Source organism: Mauremys reevesii, linkage group 3, assembly GCF_016161935.1.
Source record: "Mauremys reevesii isolate NIE-2019 linkage group 3, ASM1616193v1, whole genome shotgun sequence".
Taxonomy (NCBI): Eukaryota; Metazoa; Chordata; order Testudines; family Geoemydidae; genus Mauremys; species Mauremys reevesii.
In genome coordinates, this window is record NC_052625.1 from 84,066,420 (window position 1) to 84,093,872 (window position 27,453).

Below are 27,453 nucleotides of genomic sequence, written 5' to 3' on the forward strand. Positions count from 1 at the left end.
GAATCAGTGCTGCCTAATATAGGCAAGTGTACTAGAGAACCACCGTATCATAGAACCAGAGAGCACAGCTGCTCTGTGTCAGAGCCTGCAGAAATTATGATCTGTATGCTATTCACAGGGGGTGCTCCTGTAACAACCCCACCTGTTGATTCCGTTCTTCCCCCAGCCTTTCTTGGCTACCGTAGCATTGTCCCCCCACTTGTGTGATGAATTAATAAAGAATGCAGGAATAAGACACACTGACTTGTTAGTGAGAAATGAGTGGAAGGCAGCCTCCAGCTGCTATGATAGTCCAGACAGGACATTAAGCAGTGTGTAGGAGAGAAGCCCAGCATCCCACTGCTAGTCCAGGGGCAACTGAATCTTTTCTTTACACATGAAGGGTGGGGGCTGATGGAGCTCAGCCCCCTGTTGCTATGATGAGGATGGTTACCAGCCATATTGCACCATCCATCCACCAGAAAAAATTAGGGCCAATAGGCTGATGACGAGGACGGTTACCAGTCCTTTTGTACCATCAGCTGAGGCTGATGATGAGGATGGATTTCCATCTTTTTGTACCATCAGCCACCCATGGTGGGGGGGGGAGCAAGGATGTTGGTGTTGAGTGCTGCACTATCGCGTCTATCTGCAGCATTCAGTAAAGATAGGGTGACATGTAAAAGAGTCAGAGGATTGTTTTACCTTTCGCTTCTGGGGGTGGGTGGGGGGTGGGTGAGTAGATTGCCAAGCTATGCCCTGACCCGCGGACACTGTGTTTGACCCTAGAAGCATTTGGAGCTCAGCCAAGAATGCAAATACTTTTCGGAGGCTGCAGGAACTGTGGGATAGCTTCAGTCCTCCAGTCCATGAGCATCCATTTGATTCTTTGGCTTTCCGTTACGCTTGTCACGCTGCAGTGCGCTGAGTCCCTGCTATGGCGTCTGTCTGGAGATTTTTAAAAAAGGATTCTGAATTTCATCTTCTGTAACGGAGCGCTGATAGAACGGATTTGCCTGCCCTTACAGCGATCACATCCGCATGGTCCATGCGGGAGCTCTTTTTTTATTTTGATTTCGGACTGCATCGCCACCCGTGCTGATCGGAGCTCCACGCTGGGCAAACAGGAAATATTCAAAAGTTCGCGGGGCTTTTCCTGTTTACCTGACCACTGCATCCGAGTTCAGATTGCAGTCCAGAGCGGTCACTGGTGCACTGTGGGATAGCTCCCGGAGGCCAATACCGTCGGTCAGCGTCCACACTAACCCTAATCTGATATGTTAATACCGATACTAGCGTTACTCCTCTCGTTAGGGAGGAGTACAGAAACCGGTTTAAAGAGCCATTAAAATCGAAATAAGGTGCCTCCTAGTGTGGACGGTTTTGGCGTTAAATCGGTTTTACGCTCCTAAAACCGATTTAAACGCCTAGTGTAGACCAGGCTTTAGCCATTTGATTCCAGGAGAGGGGTTCCTGGTTGTGGATTGCTAGCAGAGATAGGCACCTCCCTGCAGCCTGGATTTAGGTGCCTAATTCTGTGAGAGGGGTGTGGCTTAAGGACACACCCCTCATTAACATTCCCCATTGGCTACCTTAGGTGGGGAGCTGCCTAGCGTGCTGGTTTTTGTGGATTACATTCTAAGGTATTTATCTCTCTCCATTGTATAGGAGCCTAGACACCTAATTTAGGCGTTGTAGATTGCAGTGTTCTGTGATTTTCTAGGTATCTAAAAGGTAGGGGTTGCAATGCTCAGCACCTAAGTTGTAGCACCAAAGTTCCTTTGTGGATCCAGGCCTCGGTGTTTGTAATTTTTGATTATGCCAAGTGTTGATTGCGTGGGAAGAGGATTTGACTTAAAATATCTAGCAAGGTAAATAAACACTATGATAACAGGCAGGCTGGGTTTCTGTAGGGGTTTTTAAACATATACTGTGCCATAGGAGGGCAGAAGTTGGAATCAACTGACTTCTATGGAGTTTTGACCACTTACACCAGCAAAGAATTTGACATTAAAATCCTTAATGTACAGGAATGCATACTCTGTAAGAATCATGCAAAGCTGAAAGACCAAACAGGTGACTTAAATGGTGGTGTAAATTATGCCTCATATGTTGGTATATGTGAATGCAAGTTGACATAAATTATGTATTGAAAAAGCAGAGTATAGGGTAGTAGTCATCATAAAAGCAACCAAGAGGAAGGTGTGTGAAAGAAAGAGGCCGTTGTCAGATAAGGTCACGTTTGCCAAGGTATTCTTCTGAAAGCAGTCTTTTTCCTTACTGTATAGGGAAATATTTTCCTTCTGGTTCAGGAATTCCTACAACCTTATCTGGATTTGGTTTTGATTGACGCTTTAGTTATGGCATATTGCACAAATGTTGTAGCATTCTTGGGTGCATTGGATCACTTTTCCATGGGCCACCACACAGGTATGTCCAAACTCCTGAAATCATAGAAAAATTGAAACTGTTCCTCCATTAAAATTAGGTTTGCAGTGTTCTCACAGCATCTCCCTTTGAGCCCCTCAAAATAATGTCTGTTTACTGTACCTGATGATCCTATTTCTTGTTGCAATTTCTTCTGCCAGAAAATTCAGGGAGCTGCATACCCTTATTCTGTAAGGTACAAGGACCACCTAGATGATCATCCCCTGAACTTTGTAATCCTCATGACACTGGCTGAAGTCAGATTGAAGTTGATTTCTACATTTAATTTGAACCAGGAAATACTGTTGCCTTCTATTTTGTCCTAATCCTCAGAATTGCATCTGGACTGTTCTAGAAAACCTCGTAAAAAGGAAATGAATAAATACGTAAGTTCCATTTTATGCATAGACATCTGGAATGACAAACAGCTATGACTATGATGGAAATTAAGATTCAAAAAGATATACTGTACATACTTTTTCCACCTGGAATCCTGTTGCCTGGTTATCATCCCCTGTTTGAACTGGTTGCTTGGGACATCACCAGGATGATCCATGCTAATAACTTAATGTTGTCATTTGTCTGGTATTTGTTCCTCTTTCCTTGAACAAAGGCAGACAGAATCTAATCGAGAGAGTGCTGCAGTACATTGGCAGGCAATGAGGAGGGTCTACCAGTGGAATTTCTATGCAGTAATTGTAGATACTGTGTTTGGAGGTAAAGGGACTTGAGGAGTTGTGTGTGATCTGTTTGTCTATTGGCTAGATTTCAGCAAGGGCTGTGTGGCTATTAGGGCACCTGAGCAGGTTAGGTGAAAGCAGTCTTTTTCTAGAGTCTCTGTGATGGGGCAGCACTGACCAATGAATCCAAGAATATAAATCATTGTCAAGTAAACTCCTAAGCAGGCAAGCAGAAGAGGCTAACAGGTAAGTTTCTGAGGGAGTTTGCAAGCTAAACTGTAGGGGAAAAAATTTCCTGCATGTATAGCTCTACATACCCAGCAATGGAAAAGTTATTGTAACCTGCAAGGGCTATGCCATGTTCTATTTTTTGTCTGAAGATAGAGACTTCCTATGCACAAAGTACAAATTGATGGCTGTATTGGAAGAAAAAATCTGAGGTCTCAAGGGCAGTGATTGACCTTGTATAGCGTCAGAGAGACAGAAGCGGTCTTGGACAGCCAGCTATGGGCAGCACCTCCACGGATACAGCTGGAGAATGAATTGGTTTCAAGGGAACAGGAGAGAATGGAAAACAGAGAGGAGAACTGACAGTTTGTGACAAAATAAAGAAATGGAAGCAAGAGACATTCTGTACAGCCAGAAGTAGAAGATGGACAGTGTGAGACTGCTGGAGGAAAGAGGACCAGGAGAAATTCACTTCAGGTAGCAATATCTAATCACTTTCAGGTACTCAGTGCAGAAGCTGTGTAGACGGGTTGGACTCACCCCTGCAGCGCCTCCTGCTGGTGACTCCGGGAATTAGCTCTGTCCCAGCGCTGGAGCGCCCTCTGCAGGCCAGTGATCCGCCTGTCTTCAGGCCCCCGTGTCCCTCCCTGGACCCAGTGCCCTTTTATTGGGGGTGCTGCCCCCTGGCAGTAACCCCTTTCTCTCTGGGTCTCCCCTCCTTAGGGAACCCCCACCCTCTATCCCCACCTTGCCTCAGTATTGGCTACTGCCAGTCATTGTCTAGCCCCACACTCTGGGGCAGACTGCAGTATCAGCCTACTCATCACAGGCAAAGGGGTTTGGACCTGCTGCTTTGGCCTACCTCTGGGCTGCCCTCTGCAACCCCCAGTACCAGTTGTTAGCCCTCTGCTAGGCCGCAGCCTGGGGCTTTCTACGCTGGAGCTCCCCAGCCTTTCCCCAGCCCTGCTTCACTCAGATATCCCATCTCAAGCTCCCTGCAGCTAGGCCCTTCTCTCTCTGAAGGCAGAGAGAGACTGTCTGGGCTTCTGGCCTCCAGCTTTTTATAGGGGCCAGCTGTGGCCTCAGTTTGGGGCGTGGCCCCAGCTGCAGCCACTTCCCCAATCAGCCTAGCCTAAAGGCTGTCTTCTCAAGCCTCGGCCCCTTCCCAGGGCTGTTTTTAACCCCTTCAGGGCTGGAGCAGAGGTTCACCCTGCTACAAGTTGCTTATAATGCACAAGAAGATTCCAGCTGAGAGGAGGAACAGGGATCTCCCCAGGATACACTTGAGGATGGATGCTCAGCCTAATCCTTGAGGACATCAAAGATGCTCAAAAGAAGACTGCAGACAGTCTTCATCGGGGACTCAAAGTTACTGAGAGTGGATAAAATGTTCAGTAGGGGACAAAAGAACAGCAGGATGTGGGCTGTCTTTCTGAAGCAAAGACAATACACATCACTGAGAGACTGAATCCTGAGGACAAGGGTCTGTTGGTTATGAAAGATACTGGCATGAATGACACTGCTCTGGAAGACATTTTGCAGATCATTAAAAGCTTCAGGGATCTCAGAAGGGAGCTGAAGGACAGGAAAGTGCAGGTGATCTTGGAAGTAGTTCCTAGTCCACATTTCAGAGACAATAGCACAAGATATCAGAGGTAAAAAATTGGCTAGATAAGTGCTGTAAAATTAGGGAGTTTTGCTGGGGGGCTTTGTGGAACATTGGGCCACCTTCTCTAGTGAGAGGAGGATGTATGGCTTGTACTGCTTTGGTCTCAATGCTCAGTCTTCAGGGTAACCAACTGGAATAACTGACAGCTGAAATTGGTAAAATCGCCGAATACACCCTACTTAAGAAAGATCAAGTGTGTAGAAGAGGTGTGGAGTACAAATTCCTAGCAATGGTTACAGATCTAGTACAAGACAAAGATGTAAAAATTATGTTGAATGCAGAAAAGACAGATGTATTCAATAAATATTTCTGCTCTGTATTCAGAAAGGAAGATGTAATCTCATAGATAGGAAGACATGTTTGGCTGATAAAGGTAACATTGTTGACCTTGTAGCCTTCTTCTGTAGTGCATTTGATTTAGTCCTGCATGACGTTCATTTTTTAAAATTAGCATTGTATAAAATCTGCATCACATATGAAATGAAGTAAGAAGTGGTTAACTGATAGACCTGAAAAAACAATTGTAAATGGGGAATCATCATCCAATAGACGTATTTCTAGTGGGGTCTTGCAGGGATCTGTTCTTGGTCCAATGCTATTCATATCTGTATAAATGATCTGGAAGAAAATATAAAATCATTGCTAGTAATGTTTGCACATGCCACAAAAATTGGTGGAGCAGTAAATAATGACAGGTCAGTCATACAATTTGAACTCGACTGCTTAGTAAATTGAGCTCATTTGAACACAGCCATATACAAGGTCATACATCTAGAAACAAAGGATGTAGATTATACAGGATGGAGGTTATATCCTGGAATATAGGATGGATGAAAAGAACTTAAGGGTCATCACAGATAACCAATAGAGCATGAGTTTCCAATGCAATGTTGTAGTTAGGAGGCTTGAGTACCTGATTAGTGTTCTTACCCAGGTTAGAATGTGTAATTCCCTCCTAAGCAGTGGAATATCTAGAAGGAATAGAAAGATGGTATTCCATTTGTATACAGCCATTACTTAGTGAGACAGGCTACTGGAATACGGTATCCAATTCTGGTGTCCACATGTCAAAAAAGATGTTAAAAATTGGAATGGGTTCAGAAAAGAGCTACGAGGGTTATTTGAGGTCTGGAAAACATACCTTATAGGAATATTCTTAAGAAGTTCATTCTGTTTAGTTTATCCAAGAGAAAGTTAAGAGTTTGACTTGATCATGATCAACAAGTACCTCTGGGGGAGAGATTTATGATAGCAGACAGCTCTTGAATCCAGCGGAAAATGACATAATGAAATCCAGTGTTCGGATGCAAGACAAATTTAAACTGGAAATAAGGCACGGAGTTTTAACAGTGAGGGTAATTAATGATTGGAACAAATTATCTGGGGACATGGTGGATTCTCCATCACTTAACAGTTTTTAAGTGAAGATTAGCTGTCTTTTAAAAATATATGCCAAAGCTCAAACAAACAGTTGTCTTAATGCAGAAATTACTGCGTGAAGTTCTTTGTCCTGTGTTTATGATGGAGGTCAGATGAGGTGATCCTAACAATCCTTTCTGGCCTTAAAATTTATGAATCTGTAAGACCTAGCTTTCAAGTTGTCTGCAGATTTCAGAACTAGTGAAATGTTTGTCCTGAGAAGAATATATTTTGGCAGCACTGCTCGAGTCATATTTCAAAGGCAGAATTGAATACATACTTCACGTTCATCCAGCACAGACATTAATCACTGGCAGGATGTCCTTTGAAATAAAGTGCTTCAGGCAATGTCATCTTTGTCATTTACTCCCCCCCCCATTCCCATATGCAGCCCTAGTGTATAATAAATAATAACACAGTATGCCACACTTTTATATTGTTCCTTTAATCACTTTAGTTACCACAATGATGGACACTGTATAAGAAACTGAAAAGAATAGACTAGAAAATGAAGTATTCAAAAATTATTTGTAAATCTAAACTAATGTACAAATTACGCATAGGGAATTACTACTTCAGAAACAGAAATGTGGTCACCTCTAGAGTGAACTGCAGCAACTGTTTTAACAATTCTCATTAGTTCTGTGCAGCAGGTTAGGTTAGGAAGTGAAGAGTTATTGATCTGTATGAAGCTTCAGGGATCATTTAGGGAGACATCATGGGCCAGATCCTCAGCTGATGTAAGTCAGTGTAGCTCAGTTGAAATCAATGGAGTCAGGCCATTGTACACTAGCTGAGTACCTGGCTAGTGTTCTTACCTAAGTTATATATATACCTGCCTCTGGAAATTTCCACTACATGCATCTGACAAAGTGGGTATTCACCCACGAAAGCTCATGCTCCAATATGTCTGTTAGTCTATAAGGTGCCACAGGACTCTTTGCTGCTTTTACAGATCCAGACTAACACGGCTACCCCTCTGATACTTACCTAAGTTAGAATGTCTGATTCCTTCTCACTGCTTTATCATGGAAAGAATGAATAGGGAAGTGTTATTTATCCTTTCACAGAACACAAGAACTAGGGATCACTCAAATTAATAGGCAACAGGTTTAAAACAAACAAAAGAAATAATTGGGTTAAAAAAAGAATTAGACAAGTTCATGGAATATAGCTCCATCAGAGGCTATTAGCCAAGATGATCAGGGATGCAACCTCCATGCTCTGGATGTCCCTACCGGAATGTCTACACTTCAGTTAAACATGGATGGCTGACCTGTGTCACCTGACTCAGGCTCTCAGGGCTCGGGTTGCAGGGCTGTTTAATTGTGGTGTAGATATTCAGGCTCAGGCTGGAATATGTGTGTTTGTGTTTGTAATGAAGAAATAATCCGAATGAAAGCAATTCTGAATAATTTCAGAAGTACACTGTATCTCCCTAATTTATAGCACACACAATGAGCCTGTCAGGTGTGAAATATCAAAAATAAAATCTGTATTATGCATACCTTCATCTATAGTCAAACAGCTGGAACTTTCTAAAGCCCCAATCTCGAACTTCCACCATCTCCTTTGATGTGGCATCACTATAGAAGGATATTTCTCAAAACCAAAAATGTGGTAACACTGAGCTTCCTTTGCAAACTGCATACTGTATTAGGAAGAATTCCAAGAAAAGTCTCTGAGCCTTGCAGTTAATCTCATGATCACCTTAATTTTTCCAAAATAAAGGACAATTAACATCCTTCCACCATTATGTTCCATCTTTAGCTTTCTTTACTTTAATATGACCCCTCCATTATAGCCTATCAGTGCTGCTGTCAATATCCTGGTTTACTGTACTTCAGCCTGGCCACTATAATTAAATAAGCAGAGAAGGATTATGCTTAATTAAGGCTTCTGTGTTTAGGGAGAAAACATTTAATCTCTTCTTATCCTAAACTATTTGTTTTGTGTAATCTTGAATACCAGTGATGATTCCTATTTATCTGCTGTAGCTCTTCTTTCAAGTTCTTTCAGGTAAACTTTTTTTGCTGAGAAGGGCAATGTTCTGTACTAATTGTATTTATATAGAATGGTTTTAATGTAAATGAAATATACAGTGAATACAAAGAAAGGTATCCTTAATGTTTACTGGAGGAAGTGATCTGTTAGTGGATTGCCCCAGATCCCACTGCTTGCCTGTTGAGGAGATTAAAGTCTATGGCAGTTTCCCCTGAAAATCTTGCTAGTTCAGTGGAGGAATCAAGGTGCTGGAAGCACCCCTCTTAAGATCTTCTTGTGTTAGAGAGGAGACTACACCGATCATCTGCTGATCCACTGGCATAAGCAGGCTTTTCTGAATATCTTTTTCTAAAAGATGCAGTTATCACACATGTGCCATGCCACTCATGCACCTCATGTTCAGCATTCTCTGGCAGGTCTGTGTTGGTTAGTTTTCCTCCCAGCCACCCACCAAATCTGAACTCAGGTAATTACTGTCACAGTTGCCTTCTGAACTTTGGGGCCCCTCTTTTAAATGGGAAAGTCCCAGGATGCACAAATTTGCACCAAAACCCTGCACCTGCACCCAGCAATTGTAGAACCCAGAAGATTACCAATGGAGTCTTGCACGACTGGGTGATGCCATGAGCATGGGTAATATGGGGGAGTGGGAATGCAGAAGAAGCTGTGGGGTGGTGGCATTGGGAGGAAGGAAATGAACAAGCATTAGTGGTCATGGTGATGGGAAGTGAGAGAATTCGAATAGGTCTGGATAAGCATCCAGTCTTTCCTATACTTCCCCAAGCAAAACCTCTGCTGCACCAATTGAAGTTCTCTCCCCTCGTTAATCACATAGTATAGATTAGAGAGACAACGTGGGTGAGGTAATATCTTTTTATTGGACCAACTTCTGTTGATGTGAGAGACAAGCTCTAGAACTTACACAGAGCTCGTCTTTAGGTCTGGGAAACTAATTCAAAGTGTCACTGTTATATAAAAGATTTGAACAGATTGGTTAGCATATGTAGTTAATACGTACAAGGGACCATTCAAGGTGAAGTGGCCCATTAACATGCCTCCAGTCATGGGCAGAGGGAGAAAAGTTGCTGGGGGGTTGGGGGGACGTATTAGTGTGATGTACCAATTGTTGTAATAAGCCATAAATCCAATATCTCTATTCTGTCCATGATTTTGTGTTTAGCAAAGTTATGAATTTAAGTTCCCAGGCTTGTCTTTTGAAAGTTTTGTGCAGGTTTCCTTTGAGGATGAGGACTGATAAGTCAGATATAGAGTGATCGCTTTGTGAAAAATGTTCGCCCACAGATGATAGGGTATTTTGGTCTTTTATCTTTGTCTTTCCTGTGTGAGTTCATTCATTCATTACTTGAGACCAATGGATCACCAATAACAAGATCCTTCAGAGAACTGATCTATAGTCTATGTGGACTACACAGGACGTTTGCAGGCTTCACTGGTTGGGACATAAGCACATGCCTCACGATCGTCTGCCAAAGGCAGTGCTCTATGGCCAACTTAAAAACCGCCTCAACTCAGAGGAAAAACAAAGCTCCGATATAGGTCAAGCAAGGCCTCAAGAAATTCAGCATTCCCACTGACAATTGGGAAAATCCTGCCCACAATCACTCAGTTTGGAGAAGCCAGGTTAAGGCTGGTGCAGTTACCATGGAGAGCCATCAGAGAACCTAGTCTGAGGCCCACAGGTGAGCCAGGAAGCAGAGTATGCTCCAACCTCTGTCTGGCAAGTGGACCTGTAGCCTTTGGGGGAAGGTTTGCCACTCGCACATCAGGCTCTTTTCCCATAGCATTGGTAAGCACCACTGAGGGACCGACTTTGTCACGTCTCCTTTCATCTGTCAAGATGTTGGACAGCCAATGATCATCCGAGAGTGTCGGATTTGTCTGGTTTCACCCACATAGTTGCTATTGGGACATTTAGTGCACTGGAAAAGGTACACCACATGTTGTGATAGGTCTGTGTAGGACCCAGGGATCTTGAAAGGTGTGTTATGGGACGTGCATTGGTGTATGAAACAATTTTTGTAGTGGGGCTGCTGAAAGCCATTGAACAAAACTGTAAACTCTGTAGATGGTGGAAACCACTTTAAGCCGTAGGTGCAGCAGCACCCCTAGTTCTAGCATCCCAGGGCAGTTTTGATCATTCTAGCAATGGAGATATGTCTGCAGACCCTGCCAGAACAATAGATGCAAAACCAGTCATCTCACTTTACCAATTGAGTTTACATCATATCAAAGGACATTGCACATTTGAGTTGCAAGGTTACCTACATTCCACACAAATTTGATATCACCTCACTTTTATTGTTGAAAAACATTTGCATTATCATGAAACTGAAGTGTTAGTTATTTACACTAAAGGTGTGAATCAGACACCATTTTAAGTTTTATGTGTGTGTGGATTGTGCCCCTCATTTGGGTCTGTCACACGTTGTGAGCCTTAATGAGTTGAGAAATATGCCTCTGAATCTTTCCAGACACCTTCAGTTTTTCAGTCCTTATCTTGCCACTTTTCTTCCTGTTAGTGCCCCCATTGCTCCTTTCTTGTTCTGTTCTTTGTTACTGTTACATTTCTGTGCTGACTGCACATGCAAGAATAATGGGAAGTACTCTCTGATCCTCTGTCTACTGAAAGATTTTTGCTAAAGTAGCTTAAGTGTACCTAGAAACCACACACTGGTATAAATTTGAAGAAGTTTTGTTCACAGAACATTCAAGCAAAAGAATCAATGTTTTGTTCAAAATTTGAATGGATTCTAAATATACTTGAGTGTGTTCTCTCAGCCCTAATTTTAATAGCTGCCAGTGTCTGGATTCAGAACCATCCAAGGAGCTGTGGCTTGAACACTCAGTAGCCTTCATGATCTATATTAGTACAAACTGCAATTAACTCTACCAAAATTTAATGAGGTATTTTATTAATTAAAATGTAGGTATACTCTGAAAAAAGAAACATTCTGTCAAAATGTCATCCTGGGCTCCTCTGTCTTTCAGTGATTTCCACAACAAATGTGCTCATTTTATAGTTACTTTTTTTCCTAACTTCTAGCTGTGTAATCTCATCATAGAGTCTGAAAGTCAAGATGGGCTCTTTCTGACACACACATGAATCTGCAATTTTTATTTAATTACAAATTTGTCGATAGAATCCAGGATACACACTTGTAGCTGTATTTTCTGCCTATCCTATGCTTCTAGCAATAAAAAGTGGCAAAAGTATATATTAATCAGTAAAGTTAACAGAGTAAAGTCTCAATACTCACAAATAGTAGGTCTTTTGAGTAAGGTGTCGTTTTTAATATACTGTCTTTTCAGAGTAGAACCATACTTTATGATTTCACTATGTGACCTTACGGTAAAATTTGACTTAGGATAAATTTTTCAAAAGTGTTTATGTGACTTAGGCTTCTAAGTCCCATTTTCATGAGACCCATTGACTTCTAATTAGATTTAGGCTCCTGTATCATTTAGATGCTTTTGAAAATTTTACTCTTAATCCTACTACTGTAATACTAGCCAACTTTTTATGAGATTTGATACAGTAATTTGTATAACTTAAAAAAAATAAATAATTTCCATGCACCAGCCTGGAAGCAGGAAATGGTGAAAATTTCACAAGAAATCATTCTTTTGTGATTTCTGGAACAATGTCCAGCTCAGTAAGTAGCTGGGCACTACAATGATGGGTACCTTTATAGAACTACCTGAAACAGACAAGAAAACATTGCAGACTCAAGGGTTTGGATGAGTTACAATTAATCATGTGGACTTCTGACTGCGCCTACCTGAACTGAACCTCCAAACATGCTGTGGTTTCCTCATTCACTTCTCTTAAAAGGTGCTGTATTGACAGACTTGGATACTGAAATCTGCTTTTTATCAACAGTCCTGGGAGGAGACACACAAAGCAGTGTGCAACATTGACATAAATTGTGCCCCAGATACCCCAGTGGTGGTTGGGGTTTGTGAAGCTACAGAGTCCTAGAAGAGCCACAGCGGGCAGTGTCATATTGTAAGAATTGCCCCTTCTTCTGCCACTGATTGGCCTGTGGAAGGAAAGGGTGGAGGAGAAGCAACTGGGGCCTGGTCTACACTGGTGGGGGGGTCGATGTACGATACACAACTTCAGCTATGAGAATAGCGTAGCTGAAGTCGATGCATCTTATTTCGACTTACCTCCCGTCCTCACGACGTGGGATCGACCCGCGGCTCCCCCCTCGACTCTGCTTCCGCCTCTTGCCCTGGTGGACTTCCGGAGTCGACGGGAGCACATTCGGGGATCGATATATCGCGTCTAGATGAGATGCGATATATCGATCCCCGATAGATCAATCGCTACCTGCCAATCTGGCGGGTAGTCTGGACGTACCCTGGGAGTGTCAAAAGGGAAAGCAGAGGATCATCAGGCATCGGGCAAGGATGCCAAACACCTATCTTCTCTGCAGGAAGCTCCTTTGGCAGCCACTGACTTCTTTTAAAGCTTCCTGCCGACCTAAACTGTCTTCCCACTGCACCTCTTAAAACAAGTGGTGGCAGCACATGTGAAGAGGCAACTATGCACCCAGGGGAGTAGCAGAAGTTGGGGGAAGCCTTTTTTTAATCTACAGCCAGTGTGAGTTGAGAAACCAAGGGACCACTAAGGAGAAGGCAGAGCCATCAAGGACTTGGGAATGGTAGCAGTAAAGAAAAGAGGCAGTGTTGTTAGAGGTATAGAGGGAAGAGGCAAAATGGGTTAGGATGCGAATTTTTGATGAGTGATGAAAAGAATAGAGCATGGAGAGAGGATGTCAAGTCGTGTAGGAAGGCGGACATTACATTTAGTGCTTGGGGACATATAAACGGCATTACATGCCTGAGTGCAAGCTTCCCCTCAGCACCTCTAATGTGCTTCAGTTCTGATCTGGATGCACCACATTCAAGTACAAGAAGAGTTCAGTCTCCATTCCATTCCATCCTTAGCCTGTCTGCTGAGACTTCCAGTGTGGTTGCCAATTGTGAAGTGGGCCTTTGTCTACACTGGCAACTGGAGTGAGGCCACCAAACTCAATTTATATAGGATGCAGTAAAGAGGACAGATGGTAACATCTTTTGCTCTCTTCCAACCTGGATTGGATTCAAACCAGTGAGCAGTCTCTCCAGATCCCCTTTCCAGTTCTTGTGTCAGCCAGTCCCTGCCTACCAGTTGTGCTAATGTACACCAGCTGAGTGGAAATGCCATTTAAATGCCAGTTTTGCAGTAGTTTATCTAAATTAATTCTCTTATGAAAATTAACCAGATCTCACTCAAACATAACTCATGAATACAGACTCCTGATCTCGCTCCAACCCTGTACATTCTTTTTCCATCCCCGTACAAATCATCTTTCAGCTGCTGGCTCAAACTTGGCAGCTCTGTAGTAAATAGTGTTGCATTTTTAGTCATTGTTTATGAAACTATAAGGATTACATGGTGTGGGAGGTGAGGGGGGGGTGGAAAGGGGAGTGCACACATGGAAAAATAATTTTCTTGTTGACATGTGGAAATGCCTGCAGAAGCTTAAACCACGCAATACTTTTTTTCATCTAAGCTGTACAAAATTTAGCCTGACTGGGGAATTTTGAGAACTAGTCTCTAATTCTTTTAAGATCGTTCACATGCTGGGATGAAATTCTCCATCACTGGCTTGTCATATCCTTCAGCAATGGAATGTAAAACTGGAAAACAGCTCAGTTGGATGTCAGACTCAACCTATAGGACGTTTTTTTCAGCCCTGTTTTTGCAAATAAGCCATTTTGCTGCATAAGTAAACATCAGTGTTGATTGAAAGAAACTGTTGGAATTTCAAAATCTTTTTAATCTCAAAAGCTGTGTGGTTTTTGTCAATGAAAATAGAGGAGGTTTATAGAAAGAGTATCAATTCTTTGAAACTGATAAATCTTTCCAGTTTAGGTATACCCTGCAAAATTATTCTAAAACTGTATTATGATGTTTCTTGTTTATTGCCTTTGAATAATTCAGTATCAAGTTCAGTTAGTTTGAAATTGTCTAGCTGCTGGCCTTGAAATTGAAACTGGATTCTTTCTGGTTCATACATCATCACCAGCAATAAGAATTCTTCAGTTAGATTCTATTGTACTGAATGGTTATCTTAATTCTATCTCACACTCCTGGAGCTGATTTGATTCTGCAATGCTGACAAGAGTAAATTATAATAAAAGCATATTATATTATTGTCCTACATCATATAGCATCATACTATTATCACATTCATTACTATAGTACCTAGGAGCCACAGTTACGGCACGTAAGGAGCAGAACACCATGGTGCTAGGCACTAGACAAACACAGAACAAAAAGATACTCCCTTCCCCAAAGAGCTTATAATCAAAGTATAAGACAAGAAATAACAGATGGCTACAGACAGATGGAGAACAGTGAGACATATTGGTCAATGCCATAGGCAGTGGTATGCATTATGTGTATAAAAAAAAATGAGGTCTCCGCCCTGAGGATTTTACAATTTATATTCAACATATGACAACATGGGAGGGTAAAAGGATATGTGGGAGGAGGAGGGCTAGAACTTGTAGATATTTTATATACTTGTCATCGTTCCAATATTCAGATACAGAAGTAGAGAGGGAACCAATGGAGACTTTCAGAAGGGGATGACACTGCTGGAATGGCAGGTAAAGAATATGATTTTAGAAGCAGCATGCTGCATAGATTTAAATGATGTGGTGTGTTTTGAGGTTGCAGCAGTGAAGATGACAGATTAGGGCAGTAGGCATGGAGACAAGGGCAGATTTTGGCCATATTATAAAGGAAGACATAGCAAGAGTTAGCAATAGACGGTATAGAAAGAAAAGGAGAGATTGAGGTCAAATGACAACAAAGATGTGAACTTGGATGACAAAAATAGTGAAATTATTGATGGTGATTGAAGAGGAAGAGAGAAATGAGGATTTCCAAAAGACACTTTATGTTCGCCATGTTTGGTTTGACATTTCATGGCGATGCAATAGAGAGTAGGTCACAGATGAGGAAACTAACAGAAAAAGGCAGGGATGTAGAATAGATAAGGGAGTCTTAGCATAGAGGTGGTGGTTGAAATCATGATAGTGGAAAAGGATGCTGAAGGACAGGGAGAAGAGAAGACAACCAAAGTCAGCCTTGAGCCATGTCACTTGTCCAACCGTGAGACAATAGTGACCTTGGTGAGAGCAATCATGATGGATTGCTTAGAGCACAAGCTACAGTGTGGATTACAGACTGTTAGATGTTTGTCATTCAAATGAGCAGATATGACTCTGGATACACACATGGTGTAGATCTCTTGAATACCAGGTGCCATTTGTACATCACTTTTCTGACCACAGCTGCACTTCAAGGTTCTGTTTATGCAATTGTAGAATGTGCTGTGTACTCTGGTTTTATTACCAAGGAGAGGATGACGGTGAGGAATAAATACAATATAGAGTTCTGAAATGCACATCTTTAAAGTATTTTTTTTTACATAAGTTTGTTCCTTTTTCAGTGTTCTTTCACCCAGAGGAAATCCTTATACTGTATTTAACATCAGTAAAAATTAGTTAATGTGCAAAACATATTTGTTCATATGTACCTTTACTAATAATGAATGCGTTCCTTTGTCATTTGTTACAGCTTTTTCATTCACTCACACCCCCTACCTGTTTGATTTTCTGCATGATTTATATGTATAATTTGGTTTTCCAACTGTGGTAACTGATTTTGCACCAAACTTGAAAATAGCCAGTTGGGGAAAAATCCAAATAAAACTGGAATTTTCAGACTAGCTTGGATTAATTAAACCTGTATCATAAACTGTTTTAAAAATGAATTCTGGACCTCTAGATATTGGAGTAGCTTAAATACATCCTAAATTTATGTAATTCATGTCGGTGCTCATCTAAGCAAACTTCACTCACTGAAAAGAACTCCATTGAAACCATGTGTTCTTTTCTTTTTGAACTACAGCTCACCACAGCCACCTTGGATGGCAAACTCCAGTTGTTTCTACCTTGATGCTTGCCAGCCTGTGGAACGCTGGCCTTGGTGCTCTGGAAATAACAGCTTGCTGAGAGAAAGGAGATTGGCAACTGTGCAAGCCACAAAATATTCCTTTTTAAATTACAGTTGTAGAAATAATGTCACTTACACTGGAAAAATAAGGACAAGATACAGTGTGGTACAATTGTACTCATTCGGGCCTCAGTACAGTAAAGGCTGAAGGATTTATGTCAATGGGGCTACTCACATGCTTAAAGGTAAGCATGCTTAAAGGCTCTATTGGAGTCTCTTATCTGTAGGTTGGTGACACAGTTAAAATAGAAAGTGATCCAGGTTTAAAGCTAAAATTTCTGTGTATAACTAAAGACTTGAAATGTTCCTTTTTTTTTTTTTTTTTAAGGAGAGTTCCTCATTCTTAATGAAGTGACATTAGGAGTCATGTTGGTCCCTTGTTTATATCTATGCAACTCCCATGAGGTTACTGGAAGTAACTTGGGTATAGCAGAATTTGGTCCTCATTACTGAGACAATCTGATTTACATCCATTTTATTGCATTCTGTTATCCCTTGTACCCATTCTGTTAAGTTGTTAGGGATGGGGGAAAGACTCTTATTTTAAAGGCTTTGTCTTCACAGAGCTAACTTGATATTTTAGTTTGGTAATTTACTTACGTTTAGTTTTATTGTGACAGTAGGGGTGTGCCCCATTTCTAGAAATAGAAAATTTGAAAAGTATTGAAGTAGAAAATTAGTTCTGGGAGAAAGCTTTGGAGGTTTTATTTTATTTTATTTTTTACAATCTCTAGCTATATTTGCCCTAATCTTTGAAAATTCTGATGTTGGATGTTGTTTTGAATAATAAACTGGTGTTCGAGTCATTCATCATCTCTGTCTGTTTAAAAATGGGGAACATCTAAGACTGTGGCCTATGTTTATCTGAATTGTGTGATGCTGAGAAAACTTTACCCTTTTATATGGACTGTGGTGCCAAGCCATCCAAACTTACCAGGACAAAGGATCATTAAGTCTTATAAAACTCCGTTACTCTTGTCAGCTCAATTGTCTTTAGCTGGCCAATTACATACAGCTGAACTTGCTTCTCAGACCTTTTCCTACAGGGCCACAAGGGAAAAAAATGGGATTTCTACACTGCCTACACAGATTAATAAAACTCAGCAATGTGACAGATGCACCTTTTAACAGTAAGCTTTTTCAATATCACAAGATAATTGAATTTAAAAAGTGGATGGTACCCCCTTGGTTATATGCACAACACTTATGTTCATTTAGTATAAGAAGGTTGATGTTTTAATTACACAAAAGTCAAGATTCTTTTAAGGTTTCTAGATTCCATTAATTCTGTGCTCTTGCATATAAGCTTTAGCTGCTTCTTGCAGAGCTAAGCCATACACTTACTGTATGCTAGATTCTGACACCCTGACTCTCTCAAATAGTCTCACTGAAGTCAACAGGACTGCTTGTGGAACAAAGTGCTATTCATCATGATTTAGAGTATCAGAATTGGTCCCCATGTTATCTTACATTATATGTGCAATAGTATATTGTAGGCTGCTGGACCTGATCACCAGCCTAGGACAAACAATCGGCCACACCCAATTCCATTTGTATCCCTCTCCTTGGGGCTCAGTTTGTTTTTTAATACACAAATACAAGGAAACGTGGAACAATAACAAGAAGCAACAGTCCTGTTCTTGACACAAATTGTGGGGCGCTCTGGTAGCTTAAGGGGCTTGTCCTCTGCCAGCTTGTCCTCTTGCAGCCTTCTGCTGCAGCCACGGAAGAATGTACTCTCAGCTCTCTCTGGAGCTAGGGACCTCACTTGTATCCTCCAGCTGGGAATCAGACCCAATCACTAGATACTTTCCAGCTGGGTTGGCTGATTCCCAGCACCTGGCTGTTGAGCTTCTCTCTAGAACAGTGCTGGCTGACCCCTGGCCCTAAAAGTGACCGACTGCCCTGTTATATACATAATGACGTGTACAGTGGGCTAGGTTCACTCCAGGGTCTACCAAAGATGACATTAACCAAGGTTCTAGCTGTGGAAACTCCAGGAGGGGATGAAATTCCAGTGGCACAAAGCAGCTACAATCTCCTCTCTACTGGAGGAGCCATAGCTTGCCCGTACAGCTCAGAAGGTTGGTGCTTCTATCTAAGAAGAGTGTGTGGCCAGGGCTGGCGAGGAGTGCTCTAGTTCAATGGCTTCTGCAGGTGGAACTTCTTCGGTGTTCTGTTGCTACTTAAAACTGACTCACATAGCAAATACTGTTAGGGTGGTCTTCTTAATTACCTAGAATAAATCTCCCTGATGTGCAAGGATCTTCAATGACACAGAGCCTTCCTGCACTAACTTTACTGAATCCAGCATAGGACAGATAAAAGGGTTACCAAAATTTTTCAATATAGGTTAAGCAATTATTTTTCCCCAGCCTTGTTCTCAGAAATGGTTGAACTGTTTTGGCTGAAATTTACTAAAAAATACCTCAGCCTGAGGTAGGCATCCAGCATGCAAAATGTCAGCCCACACAGTCAAAGTTTGGTAAATTTATAAGAACCTGAAAATAAGATCTTTATAATATGATGTGTCAGTCAACTTTAATAATAGGCAGCACTGGCAAACTATCCCACGAGTGGGAATATGCAGAAGACACACAAAGAAGAAATGAAGGTTACTTACCTGTAACTGGAGTTCTTTAATGGGGACTCTGCATACTCATGCTCCCTGCCCTCCTAACCTGCTCCTTATGGAGTCCTGATTCTGTAGTTTGATAATCCACTTTAGTGGTTGGAAGGACCTGACCAGTGGTGCCAACTCCCCTTCTATGGCCATGTCCCTTGAGCATGCTCAAGCACTGCGGCAGGAGGGAAGGAGAGGGGTAAGGTGCTCCTAAGGGGCACTACTACTAGAAGATTCCACTGTCCTACAGCACCCAGTTGGCACAAGCCATGAGTGTGAGTATGCAGAGTCCATCTCAAAGAACTCCAGTTACGAGTAAGTAACCTTAATTTTTCCAGTCCAGCAAGTTCTGCTGAATGCCACAGAGGTCCTCTGTTATTCAGCATTTTTTACATACTTTGGTCCTGGTCTTGCAATTGGATCCACGTGGGCAGACCCTTCTTCCTGAATGGCTGTCCAAGCGCACATGATTGGAATCTTTGGAACTAATTCTGATCCTACTTACACCATTGGTTCAGTGGAATTGCACCTAAGTATACGCGATCAGAAACAGGTCATTAGGTTTCAGTCCTGCTCCTGTTTAATTCAGGGGGCCATTGATATGATGACAGCTGGGTGGGCCCTGAATACCATTATAATATGTTCCATACAACTGATGTCTTAAACCAAGGAAGACACACACACAAGGCCACATGACAGTCTGGCATTTGTTCTTCCATAAAAAATAACAGTGCTCCTCTTGTGCTCTCATTTGGCTATAACAACAAGTAGGGAGCCAAAGGGAAAGTACACAGCTACAATTAGTCTACTTAATATTGCACAACTATACATTACAGGATTTTTCTTTTTACCCTCTGATAAGAATGACTGATTTTTAAATATGGTGACTTTCCTGTTCTGGTGTAGTTTTGTAGTAAATAAAATATTTTAAGAGGATTATTCTGGATTCTCTAAATATTAATAGTTATAATTAAGTGTTGTTCTCTGGGTTTACTTTATGCTTTTTTTTTGGCTCTTCCAAGCAGATGGGGACCTGATGGTTTGTCTCTTGACCCACACTTTCCAGTATCATGGCCACCATCTTTCCAGTTGAGGCGGATTAGTCCTTTTGGAGGACATCAGTCTTGCACCTTAACTGGCTGGAGGAACTGTTGTGAAATAGTAATAGTCTTACTATTATTTATTATTTGCATTACCATAGCACCTAGATGCCCTAGTCATGGACCAGAAATCTATTGTGGTACTGTACAAACAGAACAAAAAGATGCTCCCTGCCCCAGAGAAATTACAGTCTAAGTATAGGACAGTACACAACAGATGGAACCAGACAGACCAATGAGTCAGTAGAAGGTAACAATGAGACAATATTGGTTAGCAAGAGAGGCAGTGGTCTCAGCACACCAGCACTCTAATCATTGTCAGGTATTTTGTAGGCATCACAGAAAATAAGAGTTTAAGAACATAAGAACAGCCATATTTAGTCAGACCAAAGGTCCATCTAGCCCAATATCTTGGTTTTCGACAGTGGCCAGTGCCAGGTGCTTCAGAGGGAATGAATAAAACAGGTAATTATCAAGTGATCCATTCCCTGTCGCCCATTCCCAGCTTCTGGCAAACAGAGGCTAGGGACACCTCGAAGGGATTTGAAGGATGATAATGCTGTAGTCTTTATGTGGCCCAATGATTTGAGCATCTTTCAAAGGACAATAACATATCTCATATTGGTCATGTGCTTTTTTTTTGTTTTTGTTTTTGTCAAATGAACCATAGATACCCCTACAACAGGGATTACACCTAGGGAGTTATTTATTACAACAAAGTGTCATGCCAACTGCTGCACATCAGTGTTAAATCACTAAATATTCAACATGAGTATCTTGTCTTTACTAGAAGCCGATATTTCAGTCCACAAGGTGAAGTTTAACTGTAGGTCATTTTCACAGGTTTGACTTATTTTTCATGAAAGTAATTTGTTGCTAAGGAGAAGATGCTTAACCCCACACCTGCACTTACTTGGCAGTGGGGTAAGGCAGGGGTTGTGGTCGGTTATTGGTTGTTTTAAGGGATACATTGCTGCTCTGAATGTGAGGTTGCTGTGAGACCTTCAGATAATCTGGGGTATTTTGGTAAGATGATGGTTCAGAAGAGTGGAGCAGCTCAGTCCCATGCTGACTTGACACATGGGCCATGTCTTCACTGCCAAAAAAGGTGGAGTTTTTTACAGTGGGATAATGAACATGCATTAGTTATGTCACTGTAAAATCCTAGTGGTTCTGTAATTTTTACCTCTGTGTAGCTAGGTGAGGTCACCCGTGGGCAAGGGGTATAGTGTTGACCTTGCCATAAAAGCTAATTGCAAGTTTTTTGCTAACACACGTTAGTTATCCTGCTGTAAAAAGACAAACACCACCACCTGTTTTGGGCAGTGAAAACACGGCCTTGGGTACAAACCCTGTTTGCCTGACTCAGCTGCTAACTTCAGTGATGCTCTGCACATGAGAAAAAGGAGCAGGAGTTGGCCCTTAAATTGGACACATTAGTTAGCATCCAGCAGTTAATTTCAGGTCAATTTGGCACCCATGTGTCGCTGTTGACTTCAATAGAGCTGTCAAGGCTGATTCCCCACTCTGGCACTTTGAGTGTGGAAGGTGGGGGCCCGCAAGGATTCTAAAAATTAATACTGGCCACTCCAGGCTTGTATTAAACTCCCAAGGTTACAGCTTCTCTCTGACCTTGGATGGGTAGATGCTGCCACCACCCAAAAGTAAAAAAATATTCTTTCCTGTGGGGTATCCTCAAGCCCTTTCACCCCTCGTCCGGGGAAGAGCTGAGAAAGAAAACAGGAAATTAGCTGTTGCCCCCAGGTAATTAAACAACATGCACAAACCTCTTAGGACACCAACAATTCAATCCTGTTCTTAAAAAAGGTAAATTTTATTAAAAACAAAAAGAAAGAAAATACATCTGGAACTTAGGCTTTTGCTAGATTTAAAAAACCCACTTACAAAAATTAAACATCAAGAATAACCTTCTAGAGGTCCATCTTAAAGGTTACAAGCAAAACAAAAAGCATTTGGGGTAGCACAGAGGAGTCCACAAGCCAATAAGAAATAAACCTAATCACGTCTTTCTAGACATTTTCTGATTTGTGAGTAGGATTTAGGTATGATCTGATGATTTCCGTACCTGACAAAAAGCGTTTTACAGAATAGTCCCAGCTCTGCTCTGTCTTCTGTCTCCGGAGAACAACAACAAAACAGACCAAGGGAAGTTTTTCCCAATTTTAAAAAGTTCTAGCCTTCCCATTGGCTCTTTTGGTCAGGTTACCACTCCTTTCCTTTTACTTGTGGCCTTTTTAACCCTTTACAGGTAAAGCAAGCAGAAAACAGCTACCAAGAGGGATTTTATAAGCAACTGTCTGGGTGGGTGTCCATAAAAGGGAGCTACCCCCTCCCTTCATTTATCACAAGAGCTATACCTGCTTTGCACTAGTATTAGTGAAGAGAATCAGACCCCTGATATTTTCCAAATGCCATCTAATCCAGCTGCCCCAACAGCACAGTTTGTTCTGTGTTTATTCGCTCTCATGGGATTTGCCATTTACAGAACAGATGAGGAAGAAATAGAATTCTGTTTTCTTCTCAGAGGTGGCATTTTCTCTGTTGCTGGATATTTATGAGCCTTTCATGAAATGGTAACAACGTTCTACCACAAAGGCAGGCAATTCCAGCGGAGCTGCTTCCAGGTTCCCAATTGCTGTTTCTCTCGTTAGCCCTGGCAAATGTGGGGAGCTAGCTATATTCTTCCAAATAGTTCCCGGAACAGTTGAATTAATAGAAGAAAAGAATTACCACAATTCATCAAGAACATAGGACATGCTTCATTCTTCTACGTGTGCATATCTGAAGTGAACGTTGCTTCCATTGTTTCGGACTGCAGAGGAGCCATTTAATAACAATAAAAATGAAGTGTGAGGGTGAACCTGACTTCGCTGTGTCTTGTTTTAATTTTAAAACAATGCAGAATTTCCATGTTCTGAACATTATTAGCCTTCAGTTCTTGTTAATTCAACTATTTCCTTCTTTGTCAACCAGCCTCTTTCATGGAAAAATATGTGCCAGGTCAACTTGATCCCATACAACCATGATTGAAGTTAATGGGATTTTAGCCCGCAGCCAATGCCACTCCGACTGGGCAAAGCTGGAGGCTTTCCACACAAAATACCAGCATCATATATTGGGCATAAAGTGGAACAACTTCATTTGTAACACAGATGTTTGCGGTTGCTCTGGTCTATACACTATTGGGGTCTTTGTCTGCAGCCGGCCTCCTATGCTTTTCAGACATATCACCAGAATGCCGCAAGATGTTCTGGCGAATGCCATTCTCTGGGTGAGCTGGTCTATACTTGGGGAGGGGGGCTGATGTAAGATATGCAACTTCAGCTATGAGAATAGAGTAGCTGAAGTCAACGTATCTTATTTCGACTTACCTCCCATCCTCACGGCGTGGGATCAATGGCCGCAGCTCCCGCATCGACTCCGCTTCCGCCTCTTGCCCTGGTGGAGTTACGGAGTTGACGGGGAGTGTGGCGGGGATTGATTTATCATGTATAGATGAGACGCGATAAATCGATCCCTGATAGATCGATCACTACGCGCCGATCCGGCAGGTAGTGTGGATGTACCTTAGGTAGCTTGTAACATCTGGGATAAAATTCCACCAACCGAGTGTTGGAGGCAGCTCAGAGGCAGATCCCCCTACTGCATGGGTCCATTAAATCTGTTCTGACATTGGACTTTCAGCCTGTTAAGCCTTGTGGCTGCACAGGAACTGACCAAATGGTGAACAATTGCTATGGCTGATCGTTCGGCTAAGCACTGAAGAAGAGGAAGAAGAAGCATAAGGCTCAAGCAATCTGAGCCCCGTTCTGCACTTACGTGGAAGACTCTCTCATGAGGTCAGAGCCATGTTGTCTATTCGTTTTTTTAAGTCACAATGAGGTGCCATGAATGAAGAGGGGAAAATGGATTAAATATAGCCCCAGCTGTAGGTTTCGCTAGTGGATTGATTCAACACTTTCCATTCATTTCTGGGTCTGCAAGCCCCTCCTAGAGCCTGTTTATAAATAGAGCTGCAAAAAGTAAAGGTGCTTAATAATATGGTTGAAATCTTGCTACCATGAGATGCAGAGAGCTGCCAAAATGTTTTGATTGAATGCTTTTTGCTTTCCCAGGGCAGCACCTGCCCCTTAATGTGCCATTTAAGCTCTCCTTTTGGAAGACAAAAATTCTTGCAGGAAGCTTCCATTTCCACAACGCTCAGAGGTGTCTCATTTCACCCGTGTGTGGGCCTAGCTTGGACTCACAGGCAGCTACCAGTTGCTGGGCAGAAACTGTTGACTCTTGGCTATGCTTGCTGCTTGGCTGACCAAAAAGCCACATACCGTGGGAGGATGTTGGTGTCAGGTGGTAAAGGTTCTAGAAAGGCGCTGAAAGTATTCTTGGGATAACTCCAAAAACTTATATACAGTTACTCGGGAGGGAGTTTGGCCCAATAGTCCACAACTGTAGATAAAAAGGCAACCTGAGGAAAGGAAATAGCTACATGAACTAATAAATCTACTCCGGCATATGTGATTTTATACTGCAGAAAGTGCAGTCAGAAAAAAATTGAGGTTCCTTCCCCTTCCCCCCCCAGCTGCAGTCTCCTTGAATAGTGCTCTACATTGTGGTATGTTTCTCTGCTCCACCTTCCACATTCCCTCACACCCATGAAGTCATACCAGTGTGTATATCTCAGAGGACTTAAATAAATGGACCAAACACAATGTAAATGTTGTAACAGGAGGATCTAGTTAATACGGATTATCACCTTCTGTCCTCACAAAGCATTACATTTAAGGTTTCTGTTTAGTTATCTAAAGTCTTTTTTGGTCTATACTGCACTCTGAATTCATTATGCTAAAAGCCATTGAACTGTCTAGAAAATGGAATGTGTATAGTAAGAGGTTTGTAAAAATGTCATTTGAAGCGTCATTTGTCAGTCACTCTGGCAAAGTATGTAATTTATCATGCTTGTTTGTCAGCCTTTTGAACTCTTTTCCGGGCTGCTAGCTTGTATCTTAATTACAATAAGGATAATAATTATTTCATTTTTCAGCTCCCCGTGCAGAGCTCTGTACCATCAGGATAAAATAAGATTCATATGGAACCCAAAGTGGTGATGTGAAAAAGTAAATTTTGGGTGGAGGTGACTGGAAATCTAAGGCACTTTTTTAAAAGCGAGGAGAGAGGGACTGAGACAGATGTCAAGGATGAGGGAGCTTCCCCACCCCACCATCATAAAGTATGTGTACACACACACACACAATATTATTTTTCACAGTCACCTGGTGGGCAAGCTGGATAATGTTTTAAAGTTAATAAATGCCAGAGCTGGACTGGAGCTAATGTACAGACATTGTTGTGTATATTTAATGTAATTAATTAATATTAAATAATACAGCAACTATAAAAAAGTAATTAGGCAAGAGAGTAACCCCCTTCTCTGGGGAAAAACATGCAGGAAGATAGGAAATTCCCTCTTGTGCAGTTTTCTCCAAATTCTTCCATTGTAGGTTGCCAAATCCTGTTCAAGAAGCAAGGGATTCAGTCCCCAAGCTCCACAGATCCCCTCTGTTTCCCTATGGACATAAGGTCCCTGTCCCCTCCCTTCCTGGTACTGGGAGCTGTGCATCCTCAGCACCCTTAAAAATTTGATCAGTTATTTTTAGGTGCATAAATATGAGTTTAAGTGTCTAATATTAGGCATCTAAACTTGACCATTTTGGTCTAACTTACCATCCCAGCGTCACACAGTGTGTCAGAGGCAGCGCCCAGGCTAGAATTCCAGAGTACATAGTTGTAGTTCCATATTCTCACCACTGGAGACACCTATCCTTCTTTGTAGCACTCTTCCTTTCTCTGTCGGGTGGAGTAGCTTGGATGTTGGAAAGATTAAAGGTATTTGTATAGAAAGGATAATTATAATGGAATGAATTGTTTACAAACAGCCCAAATGTGTCCTTGAACTCTTCATTAACATTCTGTAGAAAAACGTCTTAAAATTAAAATCTGTATTTAAAAGCAGGGTTGGAAGAAAGAATATTGTTATCTCTGGGCACTTCCACTCACCTCAGTCTCCTTCTTATTCTCTCAGCCATTCCCCTTGGTGAGTATCTGCTTCTGCTTTTGCAATTTTCCCTTTATTGGAAAAAGGCCTCTCCTGTGCTCGACCTCGGACACTGGACTAGAGTGGGGTGTCCCAGGCTCCATCCTTGCAGATCCCCTATTGTGAGGTCACCTCACCTCAGGCAATGGAACTGTGTGGAAATTCCAAGCTTACAGCCAAATTCTTTGTAAAACCAGGTTCTTATCTGAAGATAGAGAACAAAGATTTTAAACAAAACAAAATATAATTTTCTGATCATATCTAGATTTTACTTTTCTTGACAGTTAATCAGTTTGGCTATTGTAGTTACAGTAACAGTAAGCAATGATAAAACAAACATATCTTCAGACAGAAATGCTTGAATCTGGCCTGCTTTATCTGACCTGGCAGCATTCACCCTCCTCTGTGTTGAGGGGTTTGCTGGGACACTCAACAGAGGAGGGGGACAACCTGCATTTCCCCAGCTGATTTTCTTAACATATTTCCCTATATCCCAAAACAGCTCAATCAGGTCTGGGCAAATTCCATTCTGGGCTATCAAAAGTGAACAGGCTGAAAGTGACAGCTGTTCCACTGATTGGATGGTTGGGCTATTGTGTCTCAATAGCCATACTCATGACCAGGAAAGGTATTTTCTTCTCTCAGAGGGCTTTGTTTGTCTGAGAGTAGTTCTGCTCCCTTAACCCTCCCTTTGTCTATGTGTATTAAAATAGAAACGTGTCTGTTACACATCTAAAATATATTTAGTAAATGGTAACAGTAGAGCTGTCCAGAAAATGAAAATCTCTTCCCATGAAAAAATCAGCATAAAAAAAAAACACTTTTGAAAGTCAATACTGTAATATTTTTCATAGAAAGGGATTTCCATAAAAATTCCATTTCAGGAGAAACAACATGGGTTTTTTGTGTGTAGCTTGCTGGCTGCCCACCTGGTGATCAGGGTGTCCAGCTGTTTTCCTGAGCTTCCGGGGGAGCTAGAAGCTCAGGAACACCAGGGGAATGGACTAACTGGGGAGTGGCCTGCCAGAGACTGTGGAAACCCAAGGAGCCTGGAAGTCAGGATGCTGAGGAGCCTGGGAACTGACTAGTTGGGGAGCGGCCACTAGGCTGCCCG

General features: G+C 41.9%; 1 protein-coding gene and 3 long non-coding RNA genes across 12 annotated transcripts in view; 2 read left to right on the plus strand and 2 right to left on the minus strand.

The window, feature by feature from the left end:
• Positions 1-17,310, plus strand: part of WDR27 (WD repeat domain 27) — a 197,687-nt gene extending 180,377 nt beyond the window's left edge. For 7 of the 9 annotated variants that reach the window (XM_039528789.1, XM_039528788.1, XM_039528787.1 and 4 more), the window contains one exon: positions 2,568-2,733. In XM_039528789.1, coding sequence (XP_039384723.1) covers positions 2,568-2,732 — 165 coding nt within the window. In that variant the 3' untranslated portion in view covers position 2,733. Of the gene's footprint in view, positions 1-2,567; positions 2,734-15,026; positions 15,091-16,399 lie in introns of those variants that run through there. The other 2 variants (XR_005595768.1, XM_039528791.1) reach the window with 2 other exon arrangements.
• On the minus strand, positions 2,143-3,897 carry LOC120400361. Its single transcript, XR_005595772.1, has 3 exons — positions 2,883-3,897; positions 2,530-2,766; positions 2,143-2,423 (listed from the first exon to the last, which is right to left on the minus strand). It is a non-coding gene; the product is annotated as an uncharacterized LOC120400361 (long non-coding RNA).
• Positions 17,311-23,734: 6,424 nt separating the features above from the next.
• On the minus strand, positions 23,735-26,537 carry LOC120400360. The gene is made up of 3 exons (XR_005595771.1): positions 26,303-26,537; positions 25,970-26,108; positions 23,735-24,713 (listed from the first exon to the last, which is right to left on the minus strand). It is a non-coding gene; the product is annotated as an uncharacterized LOC120400360 (long non-coding RNA).
• LOC120400362 overlaps positions 26,045-27,453 on the plus strand; it is a 29,882-nt gene continuing 28,473 nt past the window's right edge. The window contains exons 1-2 of the long non-coding RNA XR_005595773.1: positions 26,045-26,131; positions 26,259-26,339. This is a non-coding gene — a long non-coding RNA (uncharacterized LOC120400362). The remainder of the gene's footprint in view (positions 26,132-26,258; positions 26,340-27,453) is intronic.